Source organism: Sphaeramia orbicularis, chromosome 14 (assembly GCF_902148855.1).
Source record: "Sphaeramia orbicularis chromosome 14, fSphaOr1.1, whole genome shotgun sequence".
Classification (NCBI taxonomy): Eukaryota; Metazoa; Chordata; class Actinopteri; order Kurtiformes; family Apogonidae; genus Sphaeramia; species Sphaeramia orbicularis.
Window position 1 is genome coordinate 38,149,448 of NC_043970.1, and position 27,385 is coordinate 38,176,832.

Sequence of the window (27,385 nt, forward strand, 5' to 3'; positions counted from 1 at the left end):
AGGAGTTTGGATGTTCTCCAGGTACTTCAGCTTCCTCCCACTGTCTGAAGACATGCACCTAAATAGGTTAAATAGTAAATCTGGATGTTTGCCTATCTGTATACAGTCACGGAAAAAATTATTAGACCATCAAAAATCATCAAAAACAATGGTTATGCAATCAAATACTAACTCCTGTGTGTATCATGTGACTACAACAGACAGAAGAGAAAACATGGAATGCCTAAAAGCACTGTTTTTGTCAGTACAATGCCATAGATATTGATGTAAGAACTTAAGTGATTTAGGTTATTATAAAAAAAAAACAAGGAAAATGGATAGATATCAGCTCTGAAATTAAACTATTATGAGCTATTTTTGTTATCACTATATTTGTCCAAACAAATGTACCTTTAGTTGTACCAGGCATTAAAATGAACAAGAAATTGAAGAAAACAAGGGTGGTCTAATAATTTTTTCCACGACTGTATTTCAGCCCTGCAAATGAACTGGCGACACATCCAGGGTGTACCCCGCCCTCACCTGTTGGTAGCCAGGATAGGCTCCGGTTCCTCCATGATGTTCAAAAGGACTAAGGGCTCATTTGTGGTCTACGTTAGATTTGCATATGTACACTCACAAAGCCATCTGTCCATCCTCTGCATTAACGTCATGCATATTTTACTTCACTCACATTCAATTTTCAATAGAGTTGCATTTGGACCTTAAAGGAGTGATATTTTGCTTTTTTTTAAAAATGGAATTCTGCATTTTAAAACATTTCCCTGTGGTCTACATAAACTGTAAATGCTATGCTTGGGCCTGAATTCTTCATTAATTCAACTCCACAGGTCCATCTTCAACCCTATTTCTGAGTAATGACACCAGAAAGGTCGTTTTGAGCGCTGGCCCTTTAAATGCAAATGAGCCACTTCATGCCCCACCCCCTCCAGGTTGTTGACTGTGCTGCTCTGTCCCGTTCAGCCACTTATGTTTGTTAATACAACCAACAACTGAACATTTTAGGTAATTGGCTCAAAGTTTGGACATATTTTCAGTTTTTACTACAACTGATGCTGTTGACAAACAATTATGTCGTATTCGGAGAAATGTTCATCAGAAGTCTTGACCTTTATGTGTCGTGACGTAACTAGTGATAGACGCAACAAATTAAGAAAGAATTAAAATAAGCTGTAGAAATCCACTTGGAAGTTGGGCCAGGGGGGTGAGAAAACCATGGATAAAACGCTTATGTCAAGATATGCTTTTATGTCAAATATTTGAGTATATTTTTAATTTATTACAATTTTAATTTTATATACCTAAATTTTGGAACCAATATTCACTTCTATAGTCTTTGAAAAGATTCATTAAGTATCTTTGTGTTATTTATGCAATAAAATATATACATTTTCAAATCGGATTGTATATTTTTTGTGTAATTTTGGCCTTTTACGTCGATACAGTAGGTTAAAGTGAAAAAAATACTAGCCAGATGAGATCCATGAAGTTGTGCTGAAAAAAAACATACCAAACATGGGTATAGTAAACATTTCTTTATATAGTATATAAAGGCAAAATCAGTAGTACTCAAAAATGGCCAAAATAGGCTCCGGCCCCTAAGGATTAAGAAGGAATTAAAACAGGTTGTAGAAATCCACTCGATTTTTTACTAAATGAAGATAAAGATAGCTTTTCAGCACCTGGAGGGTTCAAAGTCAAACTTGTTGAACTATTAGGGTCCAAATACACAAATAAATTAACCAAAGACAAATAAAAGTGGGTTTAGCCAAATATGACTCTTTACTTTTGGGAACTGAACTAATTATCCAACGCAGAATGTTTGAGAAAAATGACTGCTGTTGCAAAATCATTTGCGATTTATATGTGTTTAAATGGGCAGGTTCTGTATGTAACGTGAGTGGACACGATGGGTTACACACAAAACCTGGAATGAGACTGAGGGTCATGAAAAACCCACATGTCTGGATTAGAAAAACTACTAGGATCAAGAAATTTAACAGAGTGTCTTTAACTATAGTCTATGTAAGACCATTTACAGCCATGTTTTCCAGATCAAATACACTGACAACTAGGTAGTTTTTCCTGTCCCAATTTTGGTCCTGTTTTTGGCCCCAATATTTTATTAAAAATTCATTCATTTTGGGATGGCTCAGAGCAAGACTATAATTTTTTTTTTTTGCATTTATTTGTGGTCATCATTAGGTACATCCTGGGGGGAAATATGTCTAAATGTATCTTTTATTCTTGGGTCTAAAAAGCTGAAATAGTCCCAGGTACCAAAATGAACCCAGTTTCATAAAAGCACCCATATGTGCAAATGTCGTGATGTAACAGGTTATAGATGTAACAAATTAAGCAGGAATTAAAAAAGGTTGTAGAAATCAACTCGAGTTTTGCCTAAATGAATAAAAAGATAGCTTTGCAGCACCTGGAGGGTTCAAATCCAAACTTTTTTAACTATCAGGGTCCAAATACACAAATAAATGAACCAAAGACTAATAAAAGTGGGTTTAGCAAAAAGTATGACTCTTAACTTTTGGGAATTGAACTAATTACCCAAGGCCGAATGTTTGACAAAAATGACCACTGTTGCAAAATCATTTGCGATTTATGTGTTTAACTGGGCAGGATCTGTATGTAACGTGAGTGGACTCGATGGGTTTACATACAAAACCTGGAATAAGACTGAGATTCATGAAAAACCCACATGTCTGGATTAGAAAAACCACTAGGATCAAGAAATTTAACAAAGTGTCTTGGCCCCAATATTTTATTAAAAATTCATTCATTTTGGGATGGCTCAGAGTAAGTGTATAATTTTTTTTTGCATTTATTTGAAGTCATCATTAGGTACATCCTGGGGGGAATATGTCTAAATGTATCTTTCATTTTAGGGTCTAAAAAGTCAAGAACCAAAATGAACCCAGTTTCATAAAAGCACCCATATGTGCAAATGTCGTGATGTAACAGGTTATAGACGTAACAAATTAAGCAGGAATTAAAACAGGTTGTAGAAATCAACTCCAGTTTTGCCAAAATGAATATAAAGATAGCTTTGCAGCACCTGGAGGGTTCAAATCCAAACTTTTGGAACTATTAGGGTCCAAATACACAAATAAATGAACCAAAGACTAATAAAAGTGGGTTTAGTAAAAAAAAAAAAAAAAAAAAGACTCCTTTAAATACAAATAAATCCCTTTGTAAATGCTGTAAATCTGGTTGGTCAGATGAACCAAGAACGCTACCCTCAGCCCAGTATCTCTCAGATTTCATGATTCTTGTCCAAGTTTGCATCTTCTCTATCTTGGCTGACTACCATGAGGTGGGAAGGTCATATTTGTTCAACTTCCTTGGCTGTTTTCGCTATGTGAGGAGAGTAAGGCTGGTCAGCTGTTCTGTCTACAGTGGAGGAAGTGCTGTTGCATAGAGACAAGCAGTGATTGATGGATGGAGACTAGTTTAATGTTTATGCGTTTGTTTCTATGATTAAATTATATAGCACATTTAACAAACTGACCTTATCTGTGTGTATTTTGTCGTGGAAATTGGAAAACATCATCCGTTAAATGCATGTGTTCTTTTAAAGGAAATGAAGCATGAGGGAGACTGAATTAGGAATTGAATATTACTGTCGTCTCAACAGCTGGAATGCATATTAAATATCGCAACGAAAAGTTTAGTCAGTCGTTACTTCTACTTCCAGAGTTCTTGTTCTCTGTTTGATATGATGAAAGCAAATATTTAATGTTGCCGTGTTTACAGTACATTCTATGTCCCTGTTACTGTACTTAAGCTTCAGTTAGACTTGTGATTTTCACCTTTTTTCTTAATACTTTTCCACCTCACTTTCAAAGAATGAGGAGGTAACGGTCAGCGAGGTGTTGTTGAGGTGTATCTCATGTGATGAAAGATGCAGTGGATGGAGCCACCTTCTGCAAACTTAATATTTACAAATTCAGAATGTATTGGCTTGTATAATTATCTTTTCAACTGACAAACATTATTACCTCCGCGAGATTATGTTTTCATCAGGGTTTGTCTCTTTGTCTGTTAGCTAGATAACTCTAAAAGTTATGGACGGATTTGGATGAAATTTTCAGGAAATGTTGATACTGGCACAAGGAACAAATGATTACATTTTGGTGGTGATTAGGGGGGCAGGTTTTATGTGTGTTTGTCTCTCTGTTAGCAAGATAACTCAAAAAGTGATGGAAGGATTTTGATGAAATTTTCAGGAAATGTTGATACTGGCACCAGGAACAAAGGATTAAATTTTGGTGGTGATGGGGGGGTGGGGGGTTGGGTGTTTGATGAAATTTTCAGGAAACATGGATACTGGCACAAGGAACAAATGATTACATTTTGGTCCTGATCTTGGGGTGGGGGGGCAAATTTTTTTGTTTGTTTGTCTGTCTGTTAGCAAGATAACTCAAAGTTACGGAAGGATTTTGATGAAATTTTCAGGAAATGTTGATACTGGCACAAGGAAGAAATAATTAAATTTTGGTGGTGATTGGGGGGGGGTGATCTGTCTTATGCTGCGTTTCCACTACGTGGAACCAGCTTGACTCGGCTCGGCTCGACTCGGTATTCCTGGAGACCGTTTCCATTACAAGATACTACCGACTTTACAGTACGTGGTCGTCATAGCGATGCGGCGCATTACTTCCGTGTCGTCTGTTCAGAGAGTTGCTGATAAACTCGCTCGTTGCGTGTTGTCTCGTCTGAATTTTTACGTCGGCCACCAAAGACTGAATCTCCTCGACCGACCATGGTGTAGTTTTGGGCTGTTATCATGTGAATTAATGTACCGCTATATTTACTGTCCACTTCTGCATCTGTTTTTTGTAAAACGGCGGTTCACAGAGACAACTGTCTGACCAATCAGTGGTCTGCAGTGCTTACACGTCATGGTTTAGTATCTGGTCCCCGGTCCTGGAACCTCAGTGGAGGTGATACCAAAAAAGTAGTACCGGGTACCAGATTCCAGGTCCTTTTTTGTAATGGAAACGCAAAAAGGCCGAGTCGAGCCGAGCCGATACCACGTAGTGGAAATGGGGCATTAGCGGAAGTCTGCGCTCTCCGAGTGCTTTTGTAGTTCTGTATGTGTAAATGGTAACCCAATTCCAACAGGAAAAAACAAAGTCTCTTGGGTCCCATGGGGCACAGTGGGGGTGACGAGACTTCTTTATTGGGTTACCAACTGCTGAGGTGTGAAGCATAACAATGCTAATGTATGATATGCACTGAAAGATTAATAATAAACATATCACTCAACATCCTCACTACTCAGAGATAGTATAAAACTTAGTCAACTGAATGCTTTGTTTCTGTTTTATGTATCTGGTAGTTGCTGAGTATGTAACTAATTATAGTTTACATTATTTAACTTGATTTAAATATTTGATTTTCAAGTCACTACTCAAAACCCACCTGTTCAAACTTGCATTTTCTTGAGCCTCTTTTTTTTGCTCTCTGTTATTTTGTTTTGTTTGTGAAGCGTCTTTGAGTGTCCAAAAAAGTGCTATATAAGTGTGATGTAATATGATTAAGAGTGTTTGCTGATGTTGTCTTGCTCAACATTTAATCTCCATTTTGTAGACTTACCCCTAATCTAGTTAAGTGCACTTTTCAACGTTGTTTCCACTGTTGCAATTTCACCAAGCAGCACAGTAGCACAGTGGTTAGCCTCAGGTCCAGGTCCTATGGTGTCCCATGCCATGATAAACAGGTATACATACAGTTGTCCTCAAAATTATTCATACCCCTGCCATTTTTTGTGATTTTGTGTTTTTATAATGAATTTAATGAGTTTTGTCAAGTTTGTTTGTGACTTACTGTATATGTGATACATAAGTGAGAGAATAACAAAAAAATCCTCCTGAAGTAAAGTATTTTATTAATGGAATTCCAAAAATGCCATGTTCAAAATGATTCATACCCTAGATTTACTTGGTCCCATTTCTTTTCTGAATAGTCAATAGAGTAGCCTTTGTCCTTGATGATCGTTCCTGTTAGTGTCCACAGACTCTCTTATGTCTCCTGTGGGATTTCAGTCCACTCTTCCAGGGCCAAAACCCTCCAGCTGGGTCTGGGTGGATGCTCTCCAACCCACCACTCTAGTCTTCAGCTCCCTCCACAGACTCTCTGTATGATTTAGGTCAGGACTTTGACTGGGTCATGTCCTTGAACCACTACTGCACAACCTCAGTGGTATGTTTGGGGGTCAGTGTCCTGCAGGGACGTCCAATCAGGACCAATCTGGAGTTTCTCAGCAGACACTTTCACATTGTCATCCAGACATTGAAAAGTCATTGGACTTTATCAACCTAGGGTATGACTAATTTTGAACACGGCATTTTTTTGGAAATCCACAGATAAAGTACTCCTGAAGTAAAGTATTTCTTCAAGTATCATTTGTTGTTATTCCTTAACTTGTGTATCACATATAAGTCCCAAACAAACTTAACAAACTCATAATTTTTTTTCAACACATATCTTTATTAAGGTTTTAACACATTACATATATTTTCCGACATTAATTGACATTGTGTGGGTCTCCCCCGTACACAAATCCCCAGCCGCCCCCCCCCCCCCCCGCCCCCCAAGACCACCTTTGAATTTTTAAACACTTATGAAAGTAAAGTAAATAACATAACAAAATAATAATTGACAGACAATATAAGTAATAGTGACTTGAATACTTCTCAACATCCATTTTTGTATATCTGATATATATTCAAACATCATTTATTTAAAAAAAAAAAACAAACAAGCAGGGGGGGAGGGGGGGGGTTTGGTCTCACTTTGTAACTTATAATAATGAGATATCAGGTCTTGATTCTAAAAATTTTAGAAATGAATTCCATATCTTGTGGAAGATATGAGTTTTATCATTTAATTGTGTCTTTGAGCCTTTCAATAGCTATGCAAGATGAGAGTTCAAAACTCATTCATTTTGTCGCAAAAACAAAAAATCAGACAAAAAAAAATGGCAGGGGTATGAATAATTTTGAGGACGACTGTAGGTCAGTTCTCTGGTCAGTGCTCTTGACCATAGTACTGACCCAAGTGCCTTCAACGGCAGCCCAAATGTGCTAAGTGCTAATGCTAATCGATAATGCTAGCTGCTTTGTGCACTAGAATGGGTAAAATGTACTGTTCGATTCCTCCTATGGGGATAATAAAGTGAGTTAACCTGTAATCTTTATAAAAATGTTGATGTTATGGGTTTTCATGATGGGCATTTTGTAAGTTTTGGCCCTGTGGAATTTTCCTGGGACCCTCTGCTGTACACCATTAAGAAAAATCGTATTGACACCTCCTGTCTCAAAGCGCTCTGTGACTTTGTCCTTAAATTTCCAACAAGTAAGTCATTTAGTTGTAAAAGCCAACATCTGTTAATACTGAATTCCCTGCTCCATAAAACTTGACCCTTTTCCATCAGGATCATTGTCTGCGCTGCTACACTGCGCTTCATTCATCCATTTACTTGCAGACAAGACCGTTTTGGGCTCATTTAGACCATCCCTGGAGTCTATTCAGGATAGTTGCCGCTGTGTTGAAATGTGTCTGATCTTTGTGCTAAATACATCAAAGACAAATGCCATGTATTTCAGTGGGGAAACAGTTGCCCGTTTTGCTGCTTCGGGCAATGAGTTGCAATGCTTTCCTGCCTTTGTGGACCTCATTACCGCTATGAACACATACAAATTAAATCCTCTCTCTTAGTTCACTCAGATCCTATTAACTTTCATGATTGATATTCCCTATATGTAACTTGACTCACATTTTGGTCGCACTTTCCTTAAAAGTCATGTACTTAATCTTTTGGCGTCTTAGTCATTGTCGTTTTCCATTCTGCCGTGCATATACTTGTCATGTCCACTCTACAATGAGCACCTTTCCTGAACTACAATATATTTAACCTCATGGCAGGAGCTAATTTGTGGCAAGTGCTTTAAATTCTACCACTTTTCTAACTGCTTGCACTAATTTCATGTTAACACTCCAAGATCTTTTTTGCTCCTTGTAACCCAGTGTTTTTCAACCTTGGGGTTGGAACCCTACGTGGGGTCGCCTGTAATTCCAATGGGGTCGCCTGAAATTTCTAGTAATTGATAAAAAATAAAAATTACTAAGAAAAAAATATATGGTGAGTTGAGAGAGACGATCCCAATACATAAAAGACTTGACAAACTCTGAAGCTGAAACTGAAGCACTGTGGTTCTGTTTATCTGTCAAATGTTCATTGTGGTCAGTTTCAGATGCTGTAGCTCTTTCATAATTCATAGTTTGAGTTCTTGTTTATTCAGTATTAATTGTCAGCCTTGTAAATCCAAGCTGGACTGACTGTACATATCCTGACCAAAGAAAATAAAATTCTCACTTTGTGCAGTAATCTACACCTGGATTTTCTGCCTCCGTCCATACTAATATACATTATGTAGACTAAATGTCATGTACAATTAACGTTTATTTGCAACATAGTATAGCAAACTATTACATGATCAAAAACAAATTAATTTTAGCAAAAAAAAAAAAGTCTCTGTTTTGAATGTCTAGGGTCGCCAGAAATTTGTGATGTTAAAATGGGGTCATGAGCCAAAAAACGTTGGAAACCACTGATTTAACCCTTTGTTTTGGTATGTATTAAGTAACAAATAAACACACAGGTTGTATTATCATAACATTTATTGATTGGAAATTTTCTGTTTGATTGTGCGACTCGTTTGGGTCGTGACAGGGAGGACACAGAGTCGGTCCACCTCACAGTTCTCTGGTCCACAAGACACGCGTTGGTTTACATGTAGGTGCGGCAGTAACTGTGACTGCGAAGTAAGACGGTGTTTAATTGTGTGTTTGAATGTAATCACTATATTAGTTTAACAGTAACTTCCCTTCAGCCTGTTCTCGCTCCAAAGGTATTCGGGCCAAAGAATTCCCCAGGGCGTCTGCACCTAAAAATCATGTACTTGATCTTTTGGCGTCTTAGTCATCATCGTTTTCCATTCTGCCGTGCATATACTTGTCATGTCCACTCTACAATGAGCGCCTTTCCTGAACTAAAATGTATTTAACCTCATGGCAGGAGCTAATTTGTGGCAAGTGCTTTAAATTCCACCACTTTTCTAACTGCTTGCTCTAATTTCATGTTAACACTGCAGATCTTTTTTGCTCCATGTAACCCTTTGTTTTGGCACGTATTAACTTCATAAGACCCAGCTATGGGTTTTCTGCCCTCATTTGTGGACAAGAGTGTCACAACTCTATACAAAAAAAGAAAAAAGAAAAGAAAACTGTCCACCACAAAGGACATTCCATAATATTTTCAAAAACTGCACCTGAAAAACTGTTGCATCATGATGTTTCCAATATAAGCATTTATTTAATAAAAAAAAAAAAAGCTTGTACTTAGCTGACATTTCCTGGGTCTTAGGAGGTTAAGTAATAAATGAACACACAGGTTGTGTTTTTTTATCACATTTATTGTTTGTAAATTGCCTGTTTGATTGTGCGACTCATTTGGGTCATGACAGGGAGGACACTGGGTCGGTCCACCTCACAGTTCTCTGGTCCACAAGACATGCGTTGGTTTACATGTAGTTGCAGCAGTAACTGTGACTGCGAAGTAAGACGGTGTTTAATCGTGTGTTTGAATGTAATCACTATATTAGTTTAACAGTAACTTCCTGTCAGCCTGTTCTCTCGCTCTGAAGTTGCTGGGACCAAAGAATTCCCCAGGGTGTTGGCACCTAAAAGTCATCTACACTGTAAGACCGGATAAGTTGAGTTTACTTAAAAAATCTCAGGTAACTTGTTGCCTTAAAAAATTTAAGTAGTGACTAATGAAAACTTGAGTGTATTAAACTTAAATGCTTGATTTGAATAGAATTGCTATTTTAAGTACAACACACTAAATGCCAAGTTAATTGAACTTAAAATTTGTTACAATGTCAATTGCTTTGTATAATCATTAGACTTAATATCAGTTCACTGGACTCAATTCCGAGTTGATTTTAATTAAAATCTTTTCCAATATAAAATGTTTTGTATAATTATTTAACTTAATATATTGTAACGAGGATGGGAGTTAGCTCAATATAATTTGCTTGTAAAGGTGGGTCGCCGTTGCATCCGGTCACCGTTACGTCGGATGTTAATAATATCAGTATATTGTATAACTTATGTAAACAAGCATGAAGAAATAGACACACATTCGGGTTAAATGTCGTTATTGGTTATTGTATTGTTTGGAGGGTGATTCAGAGGTGGAGCAGGTCCGGCGAGGGAGGGTGAGCCGTGTGTGCGGCGGTCCTCTTTTGCCGGGCGTGCGTAGGGGCCTGTGTATTACTAAGTATGTACATGGTGAATCGTTAAAGGTGTATAACAACAGTAAATTGCTATAAAGTTAATGTATGGATAGTTTTTTTTAGAATATGGTAGGGAGTAGTAGACGCCAACGTATCTGCATGTGGGCTTCCGTTTCCGGTGCGTCCGGCCAAAGGAATCCCCGGGGGGGCTTGGACGCTATTTAAAGGTTCTGGGAGGGGAGCGCACATGGGGTGGTTGAAGGAGGGGTGTTTTGGTGGTGGGATAAATGTAAATATGTATATATGTGTTTGTATAGTGGTGTTTGTATATTTGGTTTGTCTTAATCTTTGTAAATAGTGTATTTTATGAGTTTGTGGTGTTTTTAAAATTAGAAAGAACTGTTGTTGGTAGGATAGGTAAGTTGTGTTTCCCCTGTGGAAAATGGATTAGTCCTGTCACATGCACAGTGTCTTTTTGTATATATAGGGGTCATTTTAGTGTTGGATGTAGTCGGTGAAGGTTGTGTTGTTTTTGTCATGCTGAAGAAAATAAAGAAAATTGATGTTTTTACTACAATCCTGGGTTCATGCTCCTTTTGAAACACACCCTGATCGCTTGGGTTATCACATTGCTAGTTCATGAAAACCGTTGAACTTCACAAAACATTTAAGTTTTCATTGTACAAATACACATCTAGATGAACAGTAAAGCCATTTTTCTTCCTATGGCTTTGACTCATGGTGCAGCTCTACAAAAACACAAAAACAAACACAAAAAGGCCAATAAACATTGTCATACATACATTAAGTCCAAATTAACACTAACACCACAACCCCACTGAACCCCTGCACATAAAAATAACACATTTTCAACAACATGCCCAATACCCACAATACAATGCGGAAATAAAAAGGTGTGGCCATGACTAAAACTTGGTGATTTAAATCCATTCAACTTAAACTTTTTCGTATATTAGTAGAATATACTTAAGATTTTATAGTAATGTCATCAAACTTAAATCATTTAAGTGCATTGTAATTTAAGCATTTTAGTAAATACAAATTCTGGGCTTACAGTGTACTTAATCTTTTTGGCATCTTTTGTTGCATATATTTGTCATGTCCACTCTACAAAGAGCACCTTTCCTGAACAAAAATCTATTTAACTTCATTTCAGGAGCTAATTTGTACCAAGTGTTCTAAATTCTACCGCTTTTCTAACAGCTTGCACTAATTTCACGTTAACACTCCAAGATCGTTTTTTTGCTCCGTGTAACCCTTTGAAATCTCGCACCTCATCGGGGCAGATACGACATGTTGATAGTTAGCAGGATCTGGCTTTGGATTTTGGAACGCTCTTTGCCGCTTTCATCTTTTATGCATTTACAATCCGTTCATAATGTATGACAGTGTGGATTATAGATAGCATTTAATCACTATTACATTCTTGGAGAAAAAAAAAAAAAGAAGACACCACACACAAACATGCAAACAAACACAGTCACCGAAATAACTGCTTAGTCTTATTAAATCAAACCTCGTATAATTGGCTTACCCTGCTTTGAAAAGGATAGGAATCTTGAGCGTGCTACAGGCGATTGCCTCTCACGCTGCAGTTGTGCTGCTTGTTCCCCCATTCCCTCTCATCTCTCGCCTGTTTCCTTGCAGTGTTTGCTCATCAAGGATTTGCGCACATTCTTAACGTGTTGACTTTTTAGTAAATTTCTGTACGATTTCAAGGTGTTCTCCTGGTGTGAATTATTTTGGCAAAGAGGAGTTGCTTTCTTTGTTCAGCTGCTGTACAATCAGTCAGGGCTTTTAATATAGCTTGAGTAACACTGACATCTGCTGGGATAGCATGTTGTAACTGGGCAGACGGGGGACACTGTTAATACCTGCAAGCTGTGGACAACTTACTACAAGTTCTGATCTTATTTAGCGTTAAAAGACTTTGATATTTTTGAAACGATCAAAGCGGATCGCTGTGATTTTTCAGAATATGCGTGTTCTGACAAAGAGTGTGGGGAGCTTTAAAGAAGAAATCATATTTTTGATGTGACAGATGCCACCTCGAGTTGTTTTGTGATGTCAAACGGTGTAAAAAATGGAGCTCCAGCAATTCCTGCAGCACCTCAGGGAAAGGGATTTACAATGCACAAACCTGACGATGCACTCACAGCTACAACGCTTAATCGATGAGGTTACAGACGTTTAGTGAATCAGCAACTATTCAGATAATCAGCTTTTAGTTTGGGTGTTTTACAAAGAAAAAACACAATTCTTTTAATTCTGCTTATTAAATTGGATGTATTCTTGTTTTTTTTCCCTCTAAGCTCAATATCTTTGGGTCTTTTTTTGGACCAAATAAGACTTTTTAAAGCATTAGCAAAACACTGATTGACAATTTCCACCATTTTCTGACATTGTATGACCTAAACTTGTAACGGCAACTCGCCATTACCTTCTTGATTTATGTTTATTGTAGTTTTATGCCTATTGTACTAACTTTTATTGGTTTTGGCATGTATTAAGTAATAAATAAACACACAGGTTTGTTTGTTCAGTATTAACTGTCAGCCTTGTAAATCCAAGCTGGACTGACTGTACCAAAGAAAAGAAAATTCTCCCTTTGTGCAATAATCTTTGACTTTTCTGCCTCTGTCCATAATAATTTACATTATATAGACTAAATGCTGTGTAAAATTAATGTTTATTTGCAACATAGTATGGCAAACTATTACATGATCAAAAACAAATTAATTTTAGAAAAAAAAAAAAAAGTCTCCGTTTTGAATGTCTGGGGTCGCCAGAAATTTGTGATGTTAAAAGGGTCACAAGCCAAAAAAGTTTGGAACCACTGATGTAACCCTTTGTTTTGGCATGCATTAAGTAATAAAGGAACACACAGGTTGTATTTTTATAACATTTATTGATTGGAAATTGTCTGTTTGATTGTGCGACTCGTTTGGGTCATGACAGGGAGGACGCCGGGTCGGTCCACCTCGTGGTTTTCTGGTCCACGACACACGTTGGTTTACATGTAGTTGCGGCAGTAACTGTGACTGCAAAATAAGACAATGTTTAATCATGTGTTTGAATGTAACCATGACATTGGATGAGCAGTAAACTTCCCCTCAGCCTGTCATTCCCCTCTGAAGGTGTTCAGGCAAAAGAATTCCCCAGGAGCGCCGGCACCTTTTTGATAGTTCCGGGTGGGAATGACCAAGTGGGAAAGGGCTAGAGGGGAGTTTTATTGTTTGGATTTGATAAGATAACATATGCCTTTATTAGTCCTACAAGGAGAAATTCCAGAATTAAATCAGTCTCTTATTGTTTCTCTGCAAGGAAATCTTTAGTAAAAGGCGAAAGATTTATTCGATCTGTAGAGAAAACAGTGATTTAAATATTTATGTCAATTATTTATGCATTTTATTAGCTGTTTGTGTATTTATATATTGATAATGGGTTTTGTTTATTGTATGTTTATATGTATTTGTTTATTAGATCACCTGTCAAATGGAACATGGCAGTAATTAGTGGAATCAGAATCTGTCTATAAGGGGGTTGTTGCCCATTTTTTGTTGGTGAACAGGGTGCACAAAAAAAAAAAAGAAGAAGAAAAATATTTCCTAGATATCATCTCTGCCTCTGGTTTTCGGTAGACAATGGTAGACCATTTCCCTGACTGGTCGGGCAAGTTGACATAGCTAATCAATTAATCGCAAATAAATGACTCGATAGAATAGAATAGAATAGAATAGAATAGAATAGAATAGAATAGAATAGAATAGGCTTTATTGTCATTGTATTCCATGTTACAACAAAATAGGTTCAGGATACCCATACCAAAGTGCAACCAAGGTTCTAATAATTTTGGATTTTTCATTATAGTTCAGTTTTAGTTAGTTTTGACTTTTTTTTCTCCTCTAATTCAGTTAGTTTTAATTAGTTTTTAGAGCAGATTTGGTAGTTTTTATTAGTTTTCGTTTTTTTGTAAATGCTTGGTTTTAGTTTCGTTCTAGTATTAGTTTGTCATATTTACATAAATCCCAGACAGGACTTTGCTGTTTTCTATCAACTTTAGTCTCCATGTTTCCAGGTAGAGTGTGGACCAGAAGACGACTGTAAACGACAAGTGACGGACCATCATTTTTATCTGTTTTAGTTAGCTTTGTAAACATACAATACAGTTTCAGTTAGTTATCGTTTTTTCTTTTAATTATAGTTTTTATTTATTTCAGCTAACGAAAATGTTCTTTCAATTCTAGTTTTCATCATTTTGTTAGTTTTCGTTAACGATAATAACCTTGAGTGCAACAAATAAATAGCAATAAATGTAAATATAAAAACAATAAATATAAAAGCACACAATGTAAACCAATAAAATATAGCATACTGGAAACTGTAGACTCTCCCTCACCCACACATCCCTCAAATATTGCACATGTTATTGTTTAAGAGCCTGGTGGCCCAGGGGGAAAAAGTGTTTTTGAGTCTATTTGTGCAGCGCCTCTAAACCAGGGGTCTCAAACATGCGGCCCGGGGGTCAAATTTGACCCGCCAAAGGTTCCAATGCGGTCCGTGAGATGAATTTGGAAAGTGCAAAAATAGCACAGTCAAGGCTGTGGAACTCATTTTAGTTCAGGTTCCACATACAGACAAATATGATCTACAGTCAAATAATAACAGCAGAATAACCTACAAAAAATAATAACTCTATATTTTCTTCTCGGTTTGATGTGAAAAAAATATTACATTATGTCTATAAATAATGACAGCTTCAAATTTTTGTCTTTTTTCTAATACAAAAAAAAACATTAAATTGTGAAAATATTTACGTTTACAAACTATCCTCTAACAATAAAATGTGAATAATCTGAACAAATATGAACAACCTGAAATGTCTAAAGAAACTTAAGCACAATTTTAACAATTTTCTGCCTGTTACTCAGTGTTTAGTGTCTTTGTGGTCAGATATAGATAAATCAAGGTCGTCATGGAGACTGATGGATGAACAACAATGTCTTTGTAGATTCGATCCATAATGCACAAGCGCAAATGATAAGTTGAGGCATAATATTGTTAAAATTGCACTTATTTTTCTCAAGAATTTTCATTTTTTTCAGGTTATTCATCTCTTTTTTGTTTGGATAGTTTATAAAAGTAAGTATTTTCATAATTTAATGGGGGTTTTTGCACTTAAACAAAGACAAAAATTTGGAGTTGTCATTATTTATAGGTTATTATGCTATTATTTTACTGGTCCGGCCCACTGGAGATCAAATCGGGCTGAATGTGGCCCCTGAAAGAAAATGAGTTTGAGACCCCTGCTCTAAACCCTGTACCTATCTATCAGACTACTGCAGCTGATCCAGAATGCTACTGCTCGAGTCCTCACTAAGACCAAGAGAGTGGACCACATCAGTCCAGTTCGGAGGTCTCTACACTGGCTCCCTGTCTCTCAGAGAATAGACTTTAAAATTCTCTTGCTAGCATATAAAGCACTGAATGGTTTAGGCCCAAAATCCATCAGAGACCTTCTAGTCCAGTATGAACCATCCAGACCACTCAGGTCATCTGGTGCAGGTCTGCTCTGTGTTCCAAAAGTCAGAACTAAACATGGAGAATCAGCGTTCAGTTTCTATGGTCTGTATATCTGGAACAAACTACCAGAAAATATCAGGTCTGCTGAGAGTCTGAGTTCTTTTAAGACTCACCTGTTCACTGCTGCCTTTGACTAAAAGGCTTTTGACTTTTTAAATTTTATATTCTCTTTCAAAACTTTGCACTGCAACTCTTACTTTAACGTATGTATTTTTGGATTTTATGTGTTGTTTTCTTACTTGCTGTTTTTAATCACCTTTTACATGTTTCTTTTATAATGTTTTAAATGTGTTTTTTTCCCTGTCGTTGTATTTCAATGTCCTGTGTGAAGCACCTTGAATTGCCTTGTTGCTGAAATGTGCTATACAAATAAACTTGCCTTGCCTTACCTTCTGCTGGAAGGGTGCAGGTCAAAGAGGCTGTGACCAGGGTGGGATGGGTCATGGAGGATCTTCTTGAAACAACACTGAAAATAACCGTTAATTGCACCCCACTAATTCCATTTTCATCTCTCTGTTTTAGGTAAGACATCTTCTCTTCGTCTTCATCATGAACCGTTGTCTCTGAAAGGTACTGTGTGATAAAATCTCTAATGGGGAGTTCAATGCACCACAAAAACAGTAATGTAAATGAGTGCATATCTTGTGTTTGTGTGCGTAGGGGGGTGCTCTTTCTATCTTATTCCGAGCCGGTCTGTCTTTGTTGATATTCATCTCACTAATTTACAATTCACTCACTCCTGCGAAGACTCTCAATTTGTCTTGACCTTAGTCGTTGCCCAGAGACTTCCACAGAATGAGTTTATATTCATGCCTTAGGTGTCAGACAGAGACACACCATTCGGAGTGTGGACGTGTGCTAGTGTGTACTGTTCGCATGTTTGTGTATGTGAATGATCAGGTGCCATTAAGACCTAATTAGGTCCAAATTGCTGTTTGTTACTTTCCGAATACTAATGACCCCCCCTCCTCCTCTAAAACAACTCCACTGCTCAGAAGGCATGACATACCACTCGATTAGCCGAGCCTGAGTGATCACAGCTGAAGATCGACTTCGCTGAGAATTGTCTGAGATGTTTGGCCGGCTTATGGAGACTGAATACTGCTGTGGGAGCGTGAGTCGCTGACTGAATCATACTGTCTGCACTGTCAAGTTGGCAAAGACCATGTCATACAATCTTCTTTTGAACAAGGCAATTCATTTTTTTTTTTTTTTCTGTCTTACTGGCGCCCTGTAAGAGAACAGCAGATGAATCCAGCCTCCCTGTCGGTGATGGTATTTTGATTTCAGTTTCCCATTTCCCGTTTATCACAGTTTGATAAGGTCACCTCACGCTGTCACCTGCAGTATCCAACTCCATTTACTCAAGCGGCCTGAAACGCTATTATCAATATGAAATATTGTCCAGACAGACTTCAGCTCTTCTAGCGAGGGAAAACATCAATGTTTACTGTTCAGAAATCAAACCCTTGCCCCAGGTGTCAGACACTATCTGTTTTCTCCAGAGGGACAAAAGACGAAAAAAAAAAAAATCTTCTCCAACATAGATTACTAATCCTCTGCTTGTTTGTCGTGTTGTTATGCTCCTACGATTCAGCAAAAACAAGATTACTGTGGTCGCTGTTTAGAATTTGGACCCCCAGATGAAATGATAAATGCCAAAAAATATTTATTTTGTTGAATAAACTCCATAATCCATTCCAATAGACTGTGCTTGTTTTAGTAATTGCATAGTAATGGCTTTTCTCTATGCAAACCTCGCAGATTGTCAATACATGAATGGGAGTGCGATTTGCCAGCTGTGAGATATTATGATCAGAATGACCCAGATTTCTTCCTTCCTTCTTCTACTAATGAGATGCTCAGTCATGTTATATAGCAGATACTTTTTTTTGCTTCCCCTCCCCTTATTTATGACTGCACAGAAACGCAGCTTTTTTGACAATGCAGATTAGATTTAATGCTCTTACGAAAACGGCCGAGTATATACACGCAGCTCCCAGCTTAGTTTAGTTTGGCGAAATGCAAATTAAATGATCGAACAAATGTGTTTTGTGTGATTAATTCTTTGAAGCCAATTCTTTTAAGGTAGGTGTAACCGTCCTTATTGAGATGCAGGATTAAATTCTAAGCCTTAAACAAAAGCCGTTTAAGAATGACAATTGGTATTCACTTAATGAAAACGCTTTCCATTTTATATGCATGAGAGTCTGTGGAAATTGCGTGAGGGGCCATGTTTCAGTCTCACGGGACAGACGGCAAAAAAAATGTAACGTTTTAGAAATGAAAAGAGGAAAGTATCAACATGTTGAGCTGCTCAAAGTCATCTACTGTACAAGTCCCGACAAAGAACATGAAGTGCGAAAATGGCGCTTGAATAGATTCAGTTGACAGACGGTCAATGCTTTGTACGGCCATTGTTGGGAATTAGATGAAGGGACACATATTCTCTGATGTGTTATTCAGCTGCTGTTAAGTCCTGGGGTTGTGCTTCTGAGGCATTGACAGACTTTTTACACGAAAGCAGCAAGCTGGTGTGAAGCTGGTTCAAGCTACCATTAATGATTATGGGACCAGACGAGGAGACGAGGTCCCAAAGCACAGAGAGCAGAGACGACTTTGAGGCTTGGCTGGACACAGTAATACTTCCAACAGGGAAAGGGTGTCAATTTTAGAAAACACAGCTGCAGCAGGAATTTTTTTTTTTTTTTTTTTTTTTTTTTTTTTTAGTTCAGTGAACAACACTTCCAAAATAACCTTCCAGCATTTTGCAATTCAACTGATCTAAGAAGTAACAGAAGTTCTGCACCTCCCTTTATTTCTGTTTTCAAGCTTTAGTCAATCAACCTCCGGGAAAAAAAAAAAAAAAAAAAAAACAAGACGGCAGATCCCCAAAGTGTGATACTTTGGCTTCGTGAAACATGAAGCAGTGTTGTGTCTAGACATACAGTCTGTATGGAAGAGTGGAAAAAACAGAGCAGGATGGTGTTTTCATATTTTGCCGTTTTCATTTCCTGATTTCTGCCTAATGTGTTGTTGACATTATCTGTAATATGTTGAAGAAATGAGGCACAGGTTGTTTTTCTTCTTATAAATAGGCAGCATTTTATTCTAGCCATACTGAATTTTCAATGAAATTCAGTTCAGTTTGGGATGATTTGGTAAAATGCAATTAAATTCAGTACATATAAATTCAGTAAAATTCATTTCAATTCAGTATAATTGAATTATTGTCAGTATAATTCAAGTACTTATAATTCAATCTGTGTTTTTTTTTTTTTATATATGAAGAGGCCTGGACAATGATTAATACAATATATAATAATGATAATTCATAATACACCTGCATAAATGAAAAATATTTGTCAAATGGCTAAATTTGAGAGACTTTCTAAAATGAATCAAAAGCTAAAATCAGTGATTTGTTATTTTTCTATGCATTTCCTGATTTCTGCCTAATGTGTTGTTGATATTATCGGTAATATGTCAAAGAAATGAAGCACAGGATGTTTTTCTTCTTATAAATAGGCAGCATTTTATTCTAGCCATACTGACATTTCAATGAAATTCAGTTCAGTTTGGGATAATTTGGTAAAATGCAATTAAATTCAGTATATATAAATTCAGTAAAATCCATTTCAGTTAATTTCAGCTCAGTATAATTGAATGGAAGTCAGTATAATTCAAGTTAGTATAACACTATCCATGTGTTTTTAATATGAAGAAGCCTGAAGAAGGATTAATACAGTATAGAACAATGATAATTCATTATACATGTGCACAAATTAAAAATATTTCTGAAATGGTTAAATTACACCCATTTGAGAGACTTTCTAAAATGAAATAAAGGCTAAAATCAGTGATTTTTTTTGGTTGTTTTTTTTTTGTGGCATTTCCTGATTTCTGCTTAATGTGTTGTTGACATTATCTGTAATATGTTGAAGAAATGAAGCACAGGATGTTTTACTTCTTATAAAAAGGCAGCATTTTATTCTAGCCATACTGGCAATTCAATGAAATTCAGTTCATTTGGTATAATTTGGTAAAATACATTTGAATTCTATAAAATGTATTTAATTTCAATCCATTTCAGTTCTGTATAATTGCATTAAAGTCAGTTTAGTTCAAGTATATATAATTCAATCCATGTTTTTAATATGAAGAGGCATGATGAGGAATGATTAATACAGTATATAATAATTATAATTCATTATACATGTGCACAAATGTAAAATATTTCTCAAATAGCAAAATTGCACTCTAATTTGAGCAACTTTCTAAAATGAAATAAAGGCTAAAATCAGTGATTATTTATTTATTTATTTATTTATTCATTTTCATTTCCTGATTTCTGCCTAATGTGTTGTTGGTATTATCGATAATATGTCAAAGAAGTGAGGCACAGGATGTTTTTCTTTTTATAAATAAGCAGCATTTTATTCTAGCCATACTGACAAGTCGATGAAATTCAGTTAATTTCAGTTCATTTTCAATGCAACTTTATTTATAGAGCATGTTTCATGCACAAGGCAGACTCAATGTGCTTCACAACAGGTATATAACATAAAAATAAATAAATAAATAAAAATTGGTATGATTTGATAAAATTTAATTAAATTCAGTAAAATTTATTTCAATCCATTTCAGTTCAATATAATTAAATTTAAGTCAGTATAATTAGACTTAGTATAACTCAATCCATGTGTTTTTAATATGAAGAGGCATACAGTATAGAACAATGATAATTCATTATACACATGCATAAATGAAAAATATTTCTGAAATGGCTAAATTACACCCATTTGAAACACTTTCTAAAATTAAATCAGTGATTTGTTATTTTTGTTTGCATTTCTTGATTTCTGCCAAATGTGTTGTTGACATTATCTGCATTATTTTTGAAGAATTGAGGCATAGGATGTTTTTCTTCTTATAAACGGGCAGGATTTCTTTCTAGCCATACTGACAATTTAATCAAATTCAGTTCAGTTCATTTGGTATAATTTGGTAAAATGTAATTAAATTCAGTAAAATTCATTTCAATTCATTTCAGTTCAGTATAATTGGATTAAACTCCGTATTATTCAAGTAAGTGTAATTCAATCCATGTTTTGTTTTTTAATATGAAGAGGCCTGAACAATGATTAATACAGTATATAATAATTAATCAATAATAATTTAAATAATTTTACATTTTTTAAAACTGAATCTTACCCTGTTTGATTGTTGGTTTATATTCTCATACATGATGTTGTTTTATCTCACTCCTCTATTTTTGCATTGATTTGACAGCAACATGTTACGTTATCCCTGCCCTCTTTATTCCGATTCATTGAATTTATTCGAAGTGTCATGTTTCTGCATTGTTGTACACATCTCTCCTATTGTGTTGCTTCTGTTTTAGTGTTTTTATTTGCATCTTGTATCCTGCTGTTGTGCCCTTTACTTGTTAAAAGCACTTTGTAAACTTTGTTTTTAAAAGGTGCTATACAAATAAAGCTATGATTTATTATTATACTGATAATTCATTAAACAAGTGCACAAATACACTTCCATTTGAGACACTTTTTAAAATGAAATAAATACTATAATCAGTGATTTCTTCTTTCTGTTTAAATATATGTTCATGTCACAAAATGTCAAACAAAAGCCCTTCAGTATTTACTCTGACGAACAAACACAACTGTAATATTTTAATTGGACTATTTAGTATTTTGATGTCAGCAGGCTGTGTTTACCACTGAATTACATCACTTTTCTTTGTATTTCACTATTTAATCATTTGGGACACTATTTTTTTCATTTTTCTTGCTGCTTAAGACTTGAGCTGCTCCACATTCTGTAATGGCTGTTGTGTTTTTCTCCTCTTTATGATGTCCAAAACATCATCAGTATGAGACAGGACGGACTGTGACTGTGGCTATGATGTCACACTGTTGTAACTGAAGCAGAATGAGGCCTGGCATCGTCCTGCTGGAATAACCACACACTCCAGGGAAAACATGTCAACTTGATGCCAGCAGAAGTGTCTTTATATTTTCCTCTATACGTCTTGTCATTGATGGTACCTTCATACATACAGGGTGGGGAAGCAGAATTTACAATATTTTGAGGCAGGGATTGAAAGACAGTGTATGACCAATTAGTTTATTGAAAGTCATGAGAATTTATTTGCCACAAGAAAATGTACATAATAGAAAATGTTTTTATTCTATGTGTCCTCCTTCTTTCTCAATAACTGCCTTCACACGCTTCCTGAAACTTGCGCAAGTGTTCCTCAGATATTCAGGTGACAGCTTCTCCCATTCTTCTTTAATAGTATCTTCCAGACTTTCTCGTAATAGTTTTGCTCATAGTCATTCTCTTCTTTCCATTATAAACAGTCTTTATGGACACTCCAACTATTTTTGAAATCTCCTTTGGTGTGACGAGTGCATTCAGCAAATCACACACTCTTTGACGTTTGCTTTCCTGATTACTCATATGGGCAAAAGTTTCTGAAAAGGTATGGATAATAGTGTTAGGTATGATTATGACATCAATATATGTTTGGTTTCAAAACAACTGACATAGTGCCTGCTGAGAAAAAACAACTAAATGTTCATTGTAAATTTTGCTTCCCCACCCTGTATGCAGTTCAAGTATGTGGACACCGATGCACCCCCCCACACACACACCATCACAGATACTGACTTCTACTGATGACTCTATTTGGTGGTTTTTATCTTTGACACGTAGAGGCCGATGTGTGTTTTCCCTTCCACTGTCTTTCAGAGAACTCAGTGACATTTCGACACAGAATTAATCTAAAGCGTCCTCTGTGCATTAGACAGTTCAAGTTACATTTCTGGATGCAGTGGACTGTGTTAAGTGACAGCAATTTTCTGAAGTCCCCCCGAGGCTATGTGTCTATATTCATCAATGTAATGTGATGGTTTCTCTGGCAGTTCTCACAAACTATCAACACTGGTTTCTACACTTGGCCTTTGCACATTGAGATTTCCCCAGACTAACTGAGAAACATCCTATATCAGTGGTTTCCAACCTTTTTTGGCTCGTGATCCTATTTTAACATCACAAATTTCTTGCGACCCCAGAGAGTTTTTTTGCTAAAAGTAATTTGTTTTTTGATCATGTAATACTTTGCTATACTATGTTGCAAATTAACGTTAATTTCAGACAACATTTAGTCTATATAATGTATATTATTATGGACGGAGGCAGAAAAGCCAGGTGTAGATTACTGCACAAAGTGAGAATTTGATTTTCCTTGGTCAGGATATGTACAGTCAGTCCAGCTTGGATTTACAAGCTGGACTGACTTAATACTGAACAAACAAGAACTCAAACTATGAATCATGAAAGAACTGCAGCATCTCAATGAACATTTGACAGATAAACAGAACCACAGTGCTTCAGTTTCAGCTTCAGTTTGTCATGTCTTTTATGGATTGGGATTGTCTCTGTCAACTCAACATAGATTTTTTTATTACTAAGTTATTGTTGGTGTGTTTTTTCCCATCAGTTACTAGAAATTTCAGGTGACCCCATTTGAATTCCAAGCGACCCCACCTGGGGTCCCGACCCCAAGGTTGAAAAACACGGTCCTACGTGTTCTGGTAATGGGATTAGTGGTCGCTTTTCTTTTGACCCTCAAATTACATGAATATAACTCGCACATAAACATTTGCCTAAAGGAAAAACAACAATTTCGCCCAAACTCTTGTTTTTGATGAAAAGTTTTTGCTCTGGCAAGAGGTGGTTTTTCAGGCGTAGCAAATTTGGTATGCAAAACTGCAATGGAATAGACTGATCTCATGGAATTGCGTCGTATGTCACGCCAGTTCTTATTGCATTTGGCGTGCTATACATACGTATTTTCATCCTTTCACCTGCTTTTCAACGCCATTTCATGGTGTGTCAGTGTACACCAAGATCTCTGGTTTACATATCCATAACCGCTAACCCTAATGTTAACCCCTAACCCCTAACTGCGCTAACCACTAATCGCGCTAACCCTAACCCCTAACTGCTAATTGCGCTAACTGCTTATCGTGCTAATCGCTAATTGCGCTAACCGCTACCCCTAACTCCTTACCCTAACCACTAACCATGCTAATCGTGGTAATCCTAACCCCTAACCGCTAATTGCACCAACCGCTAATCATGCTAATCGCGCTAACCCTAAACCTAACCCTAACCACTAATCATGCTAATGGTGCTAACCCCTAACTGCTAATTGTGCTAATTGCGCTAACCGATAACCCTAAACCTAACCGTTAATCGTGCTAACTGCTAACTCCAAACCTAACCCTAACCACTAACCGTGTGGTATTTTACGCAGCATGAACATACACACGGAAAGCTTATAATGCATACAGATAACATGCCAATTAAAAGTTACGTGTTATGTTTACGCAATTCATGATATCCCATTGAATGGAAAGACCTAGTTACATGAACAAAAAAAACAGATGTTGACAGATGTTATAGCAAGTAAAGAGGAAGAGTTTTAAAAGAAACACACCAGGAAACTGAATATCTTTTGAATTTATTATGGAATAGAGGGGTAATATATAATAATAATAATAATAATAATAATAATAATAATGAATATATCTGTAAATTAATGTGATATTTATGTTCATCACCATGTTTATGGAATGATCTCTCATGTCATCTCGCAATAATAAATAAAAAAAATCATCTAATTTGTGATGGAAAGGAAAAACCGACATTACGCACTTCTGTTATTTCGACATTCAGTAAATATCGGTAAAGTTTAGCGCAGATGTCCAATGGAAAAACCGCTAGTGATGAGCACTACCTCTAATTTACTGAATTGTTGCAAAATCTTAATTTGAGACCATTTCTGATCCAGTTTCATTTGATTCAGTCAGACATATTTTAGTTATAAACCAGTTTTTTTGTGATATGAAGGATTTTTCTGCTGTAAACCTAAAAAAAAAGGGCATTTTAGTACCTGCTGCATTATTAAAAATCTGACTTTTTACATTAAGGCTTGACATTAGTTACACTGATCTGCCCTGAATTACCAGTTAAGCCTTAATAGGTGTTTTCTTCAGGGAGTTAACTAATGGGGTTAAAGCTTTTGCCACATATTGTAAAATCCATGATATGGAAGTTGATTTTATTCATCAATAAGACATCACTCAAATGATAATACCCTCCTGAGACACATGTCACAGAGCATGTTTGTCCTCTGTAGTAAACAAGAGCTTCACAGCTTTATTTAACAAAAAAAAAAACCCTGTCGACTGCAAAGGACATATCATTAAATAAAATTTTTAAAAAGTATCTGAAAACCGTGGCATTATACTGTTTCCAATCAAGGCAATTACATAATAATAAGAACACAAAACTTTTACTTACTGGATCTCAGGAGGATAATGTAGATTTGAATCAGAAAACTGATTTTTTTTTTTAAGGTCCATCCTATAATTTACCGTCTAACTTGTGGTATTTTAACAGATTCTGTTTAATTTCCTCCCACTCTCTGTGGGTCATCCTCACTATGTGAATACACCCAGTAGTGTGATGTAATATCTGATGGTTACTTGTTAATATAAGAATGTGGTGGAAGGAATAACTAGTGTGGTTGCACCAATTACTATCAATTCTTCAAGGAAACAATCATTTAAAAAAAGAAACAAACAAAAAACTGCCTTTTTAACAATGTCATGATATATTGTAATATATCATATCGTGATCCTAGTATTGTGATTTATATCATATCACCAGATTCTTGCCAATACACAGCCCCATTAGACATGTTATAGAACCATAAAACATCCACTAAAAAAAAGCATCCATTAAACAAAAATTTAAGTTTACAGTGTACTGTGAAAAAAAAACAGACCGAGATCTATTAAAAAACATGTATTGTTACATGACAAAAGCATCATTGTTAAAAGAAGAAAAGAAACCCTGCAACTGTAAACACTGTAAATGTCAAGCAATGCTGTTACATTGGTGTGTGTGTGTGTGTGTGTGTGTGGGGGGGGGGGTTCACCATGCATAATATGTGAAATTAGTAGAAGAAGCTTTTTTTTTTCACAAATTTCCAAGATTTCATGGTGATAATTCATCAAGACTTGTCTGAAATGCTATAAATAAATATAAATGTCAATCAATTTGTGAGAGGTTTTGTGTTGCTAAAATGAATATTGATAAATAAAACAAGTGAATCTAGCGTCACAGAATTTTCGCTTTTTAATTTTATATTCATATAGATTTATGGCTTGTGACAAAAAAAATGCATGACTTCTAACCCAAAGTCCATGAGGGTACAGTCTAAACAAAAATACATTTAAAAAGTAGTGCCCAGACATGGGAATGAAAATCCTTTTCTAGCCACTTTTCATGGTTCACCTTATGGCCTATACTCAGTGATTTAAAAATGCAATTTACAAATTTCTTCGCTTGTATAATCACAATTTTTGTCCATGATATCGATATGGAAAAGACACACACAATATCTAATAAATAATATATATAACATTCATATGGATTATGAAATTCTCCAGTGGCTTCAGGAGCTTTTTGTTCATCCTTGAGTCCATCTGTATTTACTTTGGGAGCTGTTGGATGCTGACAGTAGCTAATATTAGTGAATATAAATACAGCCCCCCCACCCCACCACCACCCCACCCCCCGCCACACACACCCAGTACTTTTTGTTTTGTCTTATTTTTTTGTTTTGTTTCTGTTTTGTTTTGCTCTGTTTCATTTTGTTTCATTTTGTCTGTGTGTACATTTGTTGGTATGAATCTATCTGATGTGATACTTCAGTTTGTTGTCTTTTGAGTATTTACAATCTAAAGGCGGCCTTACACTGTGCGAGTTTAGAGACGATTTCCCACTCGTGCGACTATTTCTGGGATCGGGCCCGATGTGCCTCTAATCGTGTGTCGTGCTTCGTGCAGTGTACATGGGGTAAAGAGAAGCGATTAGCACCTCACGACCACCTCACGACCAGCAATCGTGTGTTCGCAAGAAAAACGGAGCTGTTTGAAATCCTCCTCGTGAGTGTATCGTACTGTCAAAGCAGTGCCACGAACCGATGTGCCTCAGATTCTCACACTGTGCATGTGCGAACACAGACGCGCACAGGAGCGTACAAGCTAACAGTAGCTGGCTGTTGTCCTAGTGCAGTTTAGCTTTTGCAGCTTACCTCTAGTTCCTGCTGTAGGATGACAGCCCATACTGTCCACGTCTGGCCATCCAATTCCTGCACCAAACACATCGTTGTCTTTTCTTCTTTTTTGATTCCTCACATATAATGGCACATATTACCAAAGCGGCTCATTGGTTTTTGTTTAGCACTACCATTTCGTGACTCACGCCAATGCACAATCGTCTATGCACTTTTACGGATTCCTTGGTATTTTAACGTTGTATTTCCGGATACAACACTCAAACGTGTCGTGCGTCCTGTGGTGTAT

The 27,385-nt window shown here is 36.4% G+C and overlaps 1 protein-coding gene and 1 non-coding gene across 3 annotated transcripts in view; one reads left to right on the top strand and one right to left on the bottom strand.

The window, feature by feature from the left end:
* The window catches only part of opcml (opioid binding protein/cell adhesion molecule-like), a 1,247,413-nt gene that overhangs the window by 133,681 nt on the left and 1,086,347 nt on the right, over window positions 1–27,385 (top strand). Inside the window, exon 2 of one of the 2 annotated variants that reach the window (XM_030154013.1) lies at window positions 16,443–16,490. The exons of the other annotated variant lie outside the window; for it this stretch is intronic. Within the exon in view, the coding sequence (XP_030009873.1) occupies window positions 16,443–16,490 (48 nt within the window). The remainder of the gene's footprint in view (window positions 1–16,442; window positions 16,491–27,385) is intronic. 2 annotated transcript variants of the gene reach the window in all.
* On the bottom strand, window positions 13,603–13,716 carry LOC115433632 (U5 spliceosomal RNA). Its single transcript, XR_003937395.1, has one exon. It is a non-coding gene; the product is annotated as a U5 spliceosomal RNA (small nuclear RNA).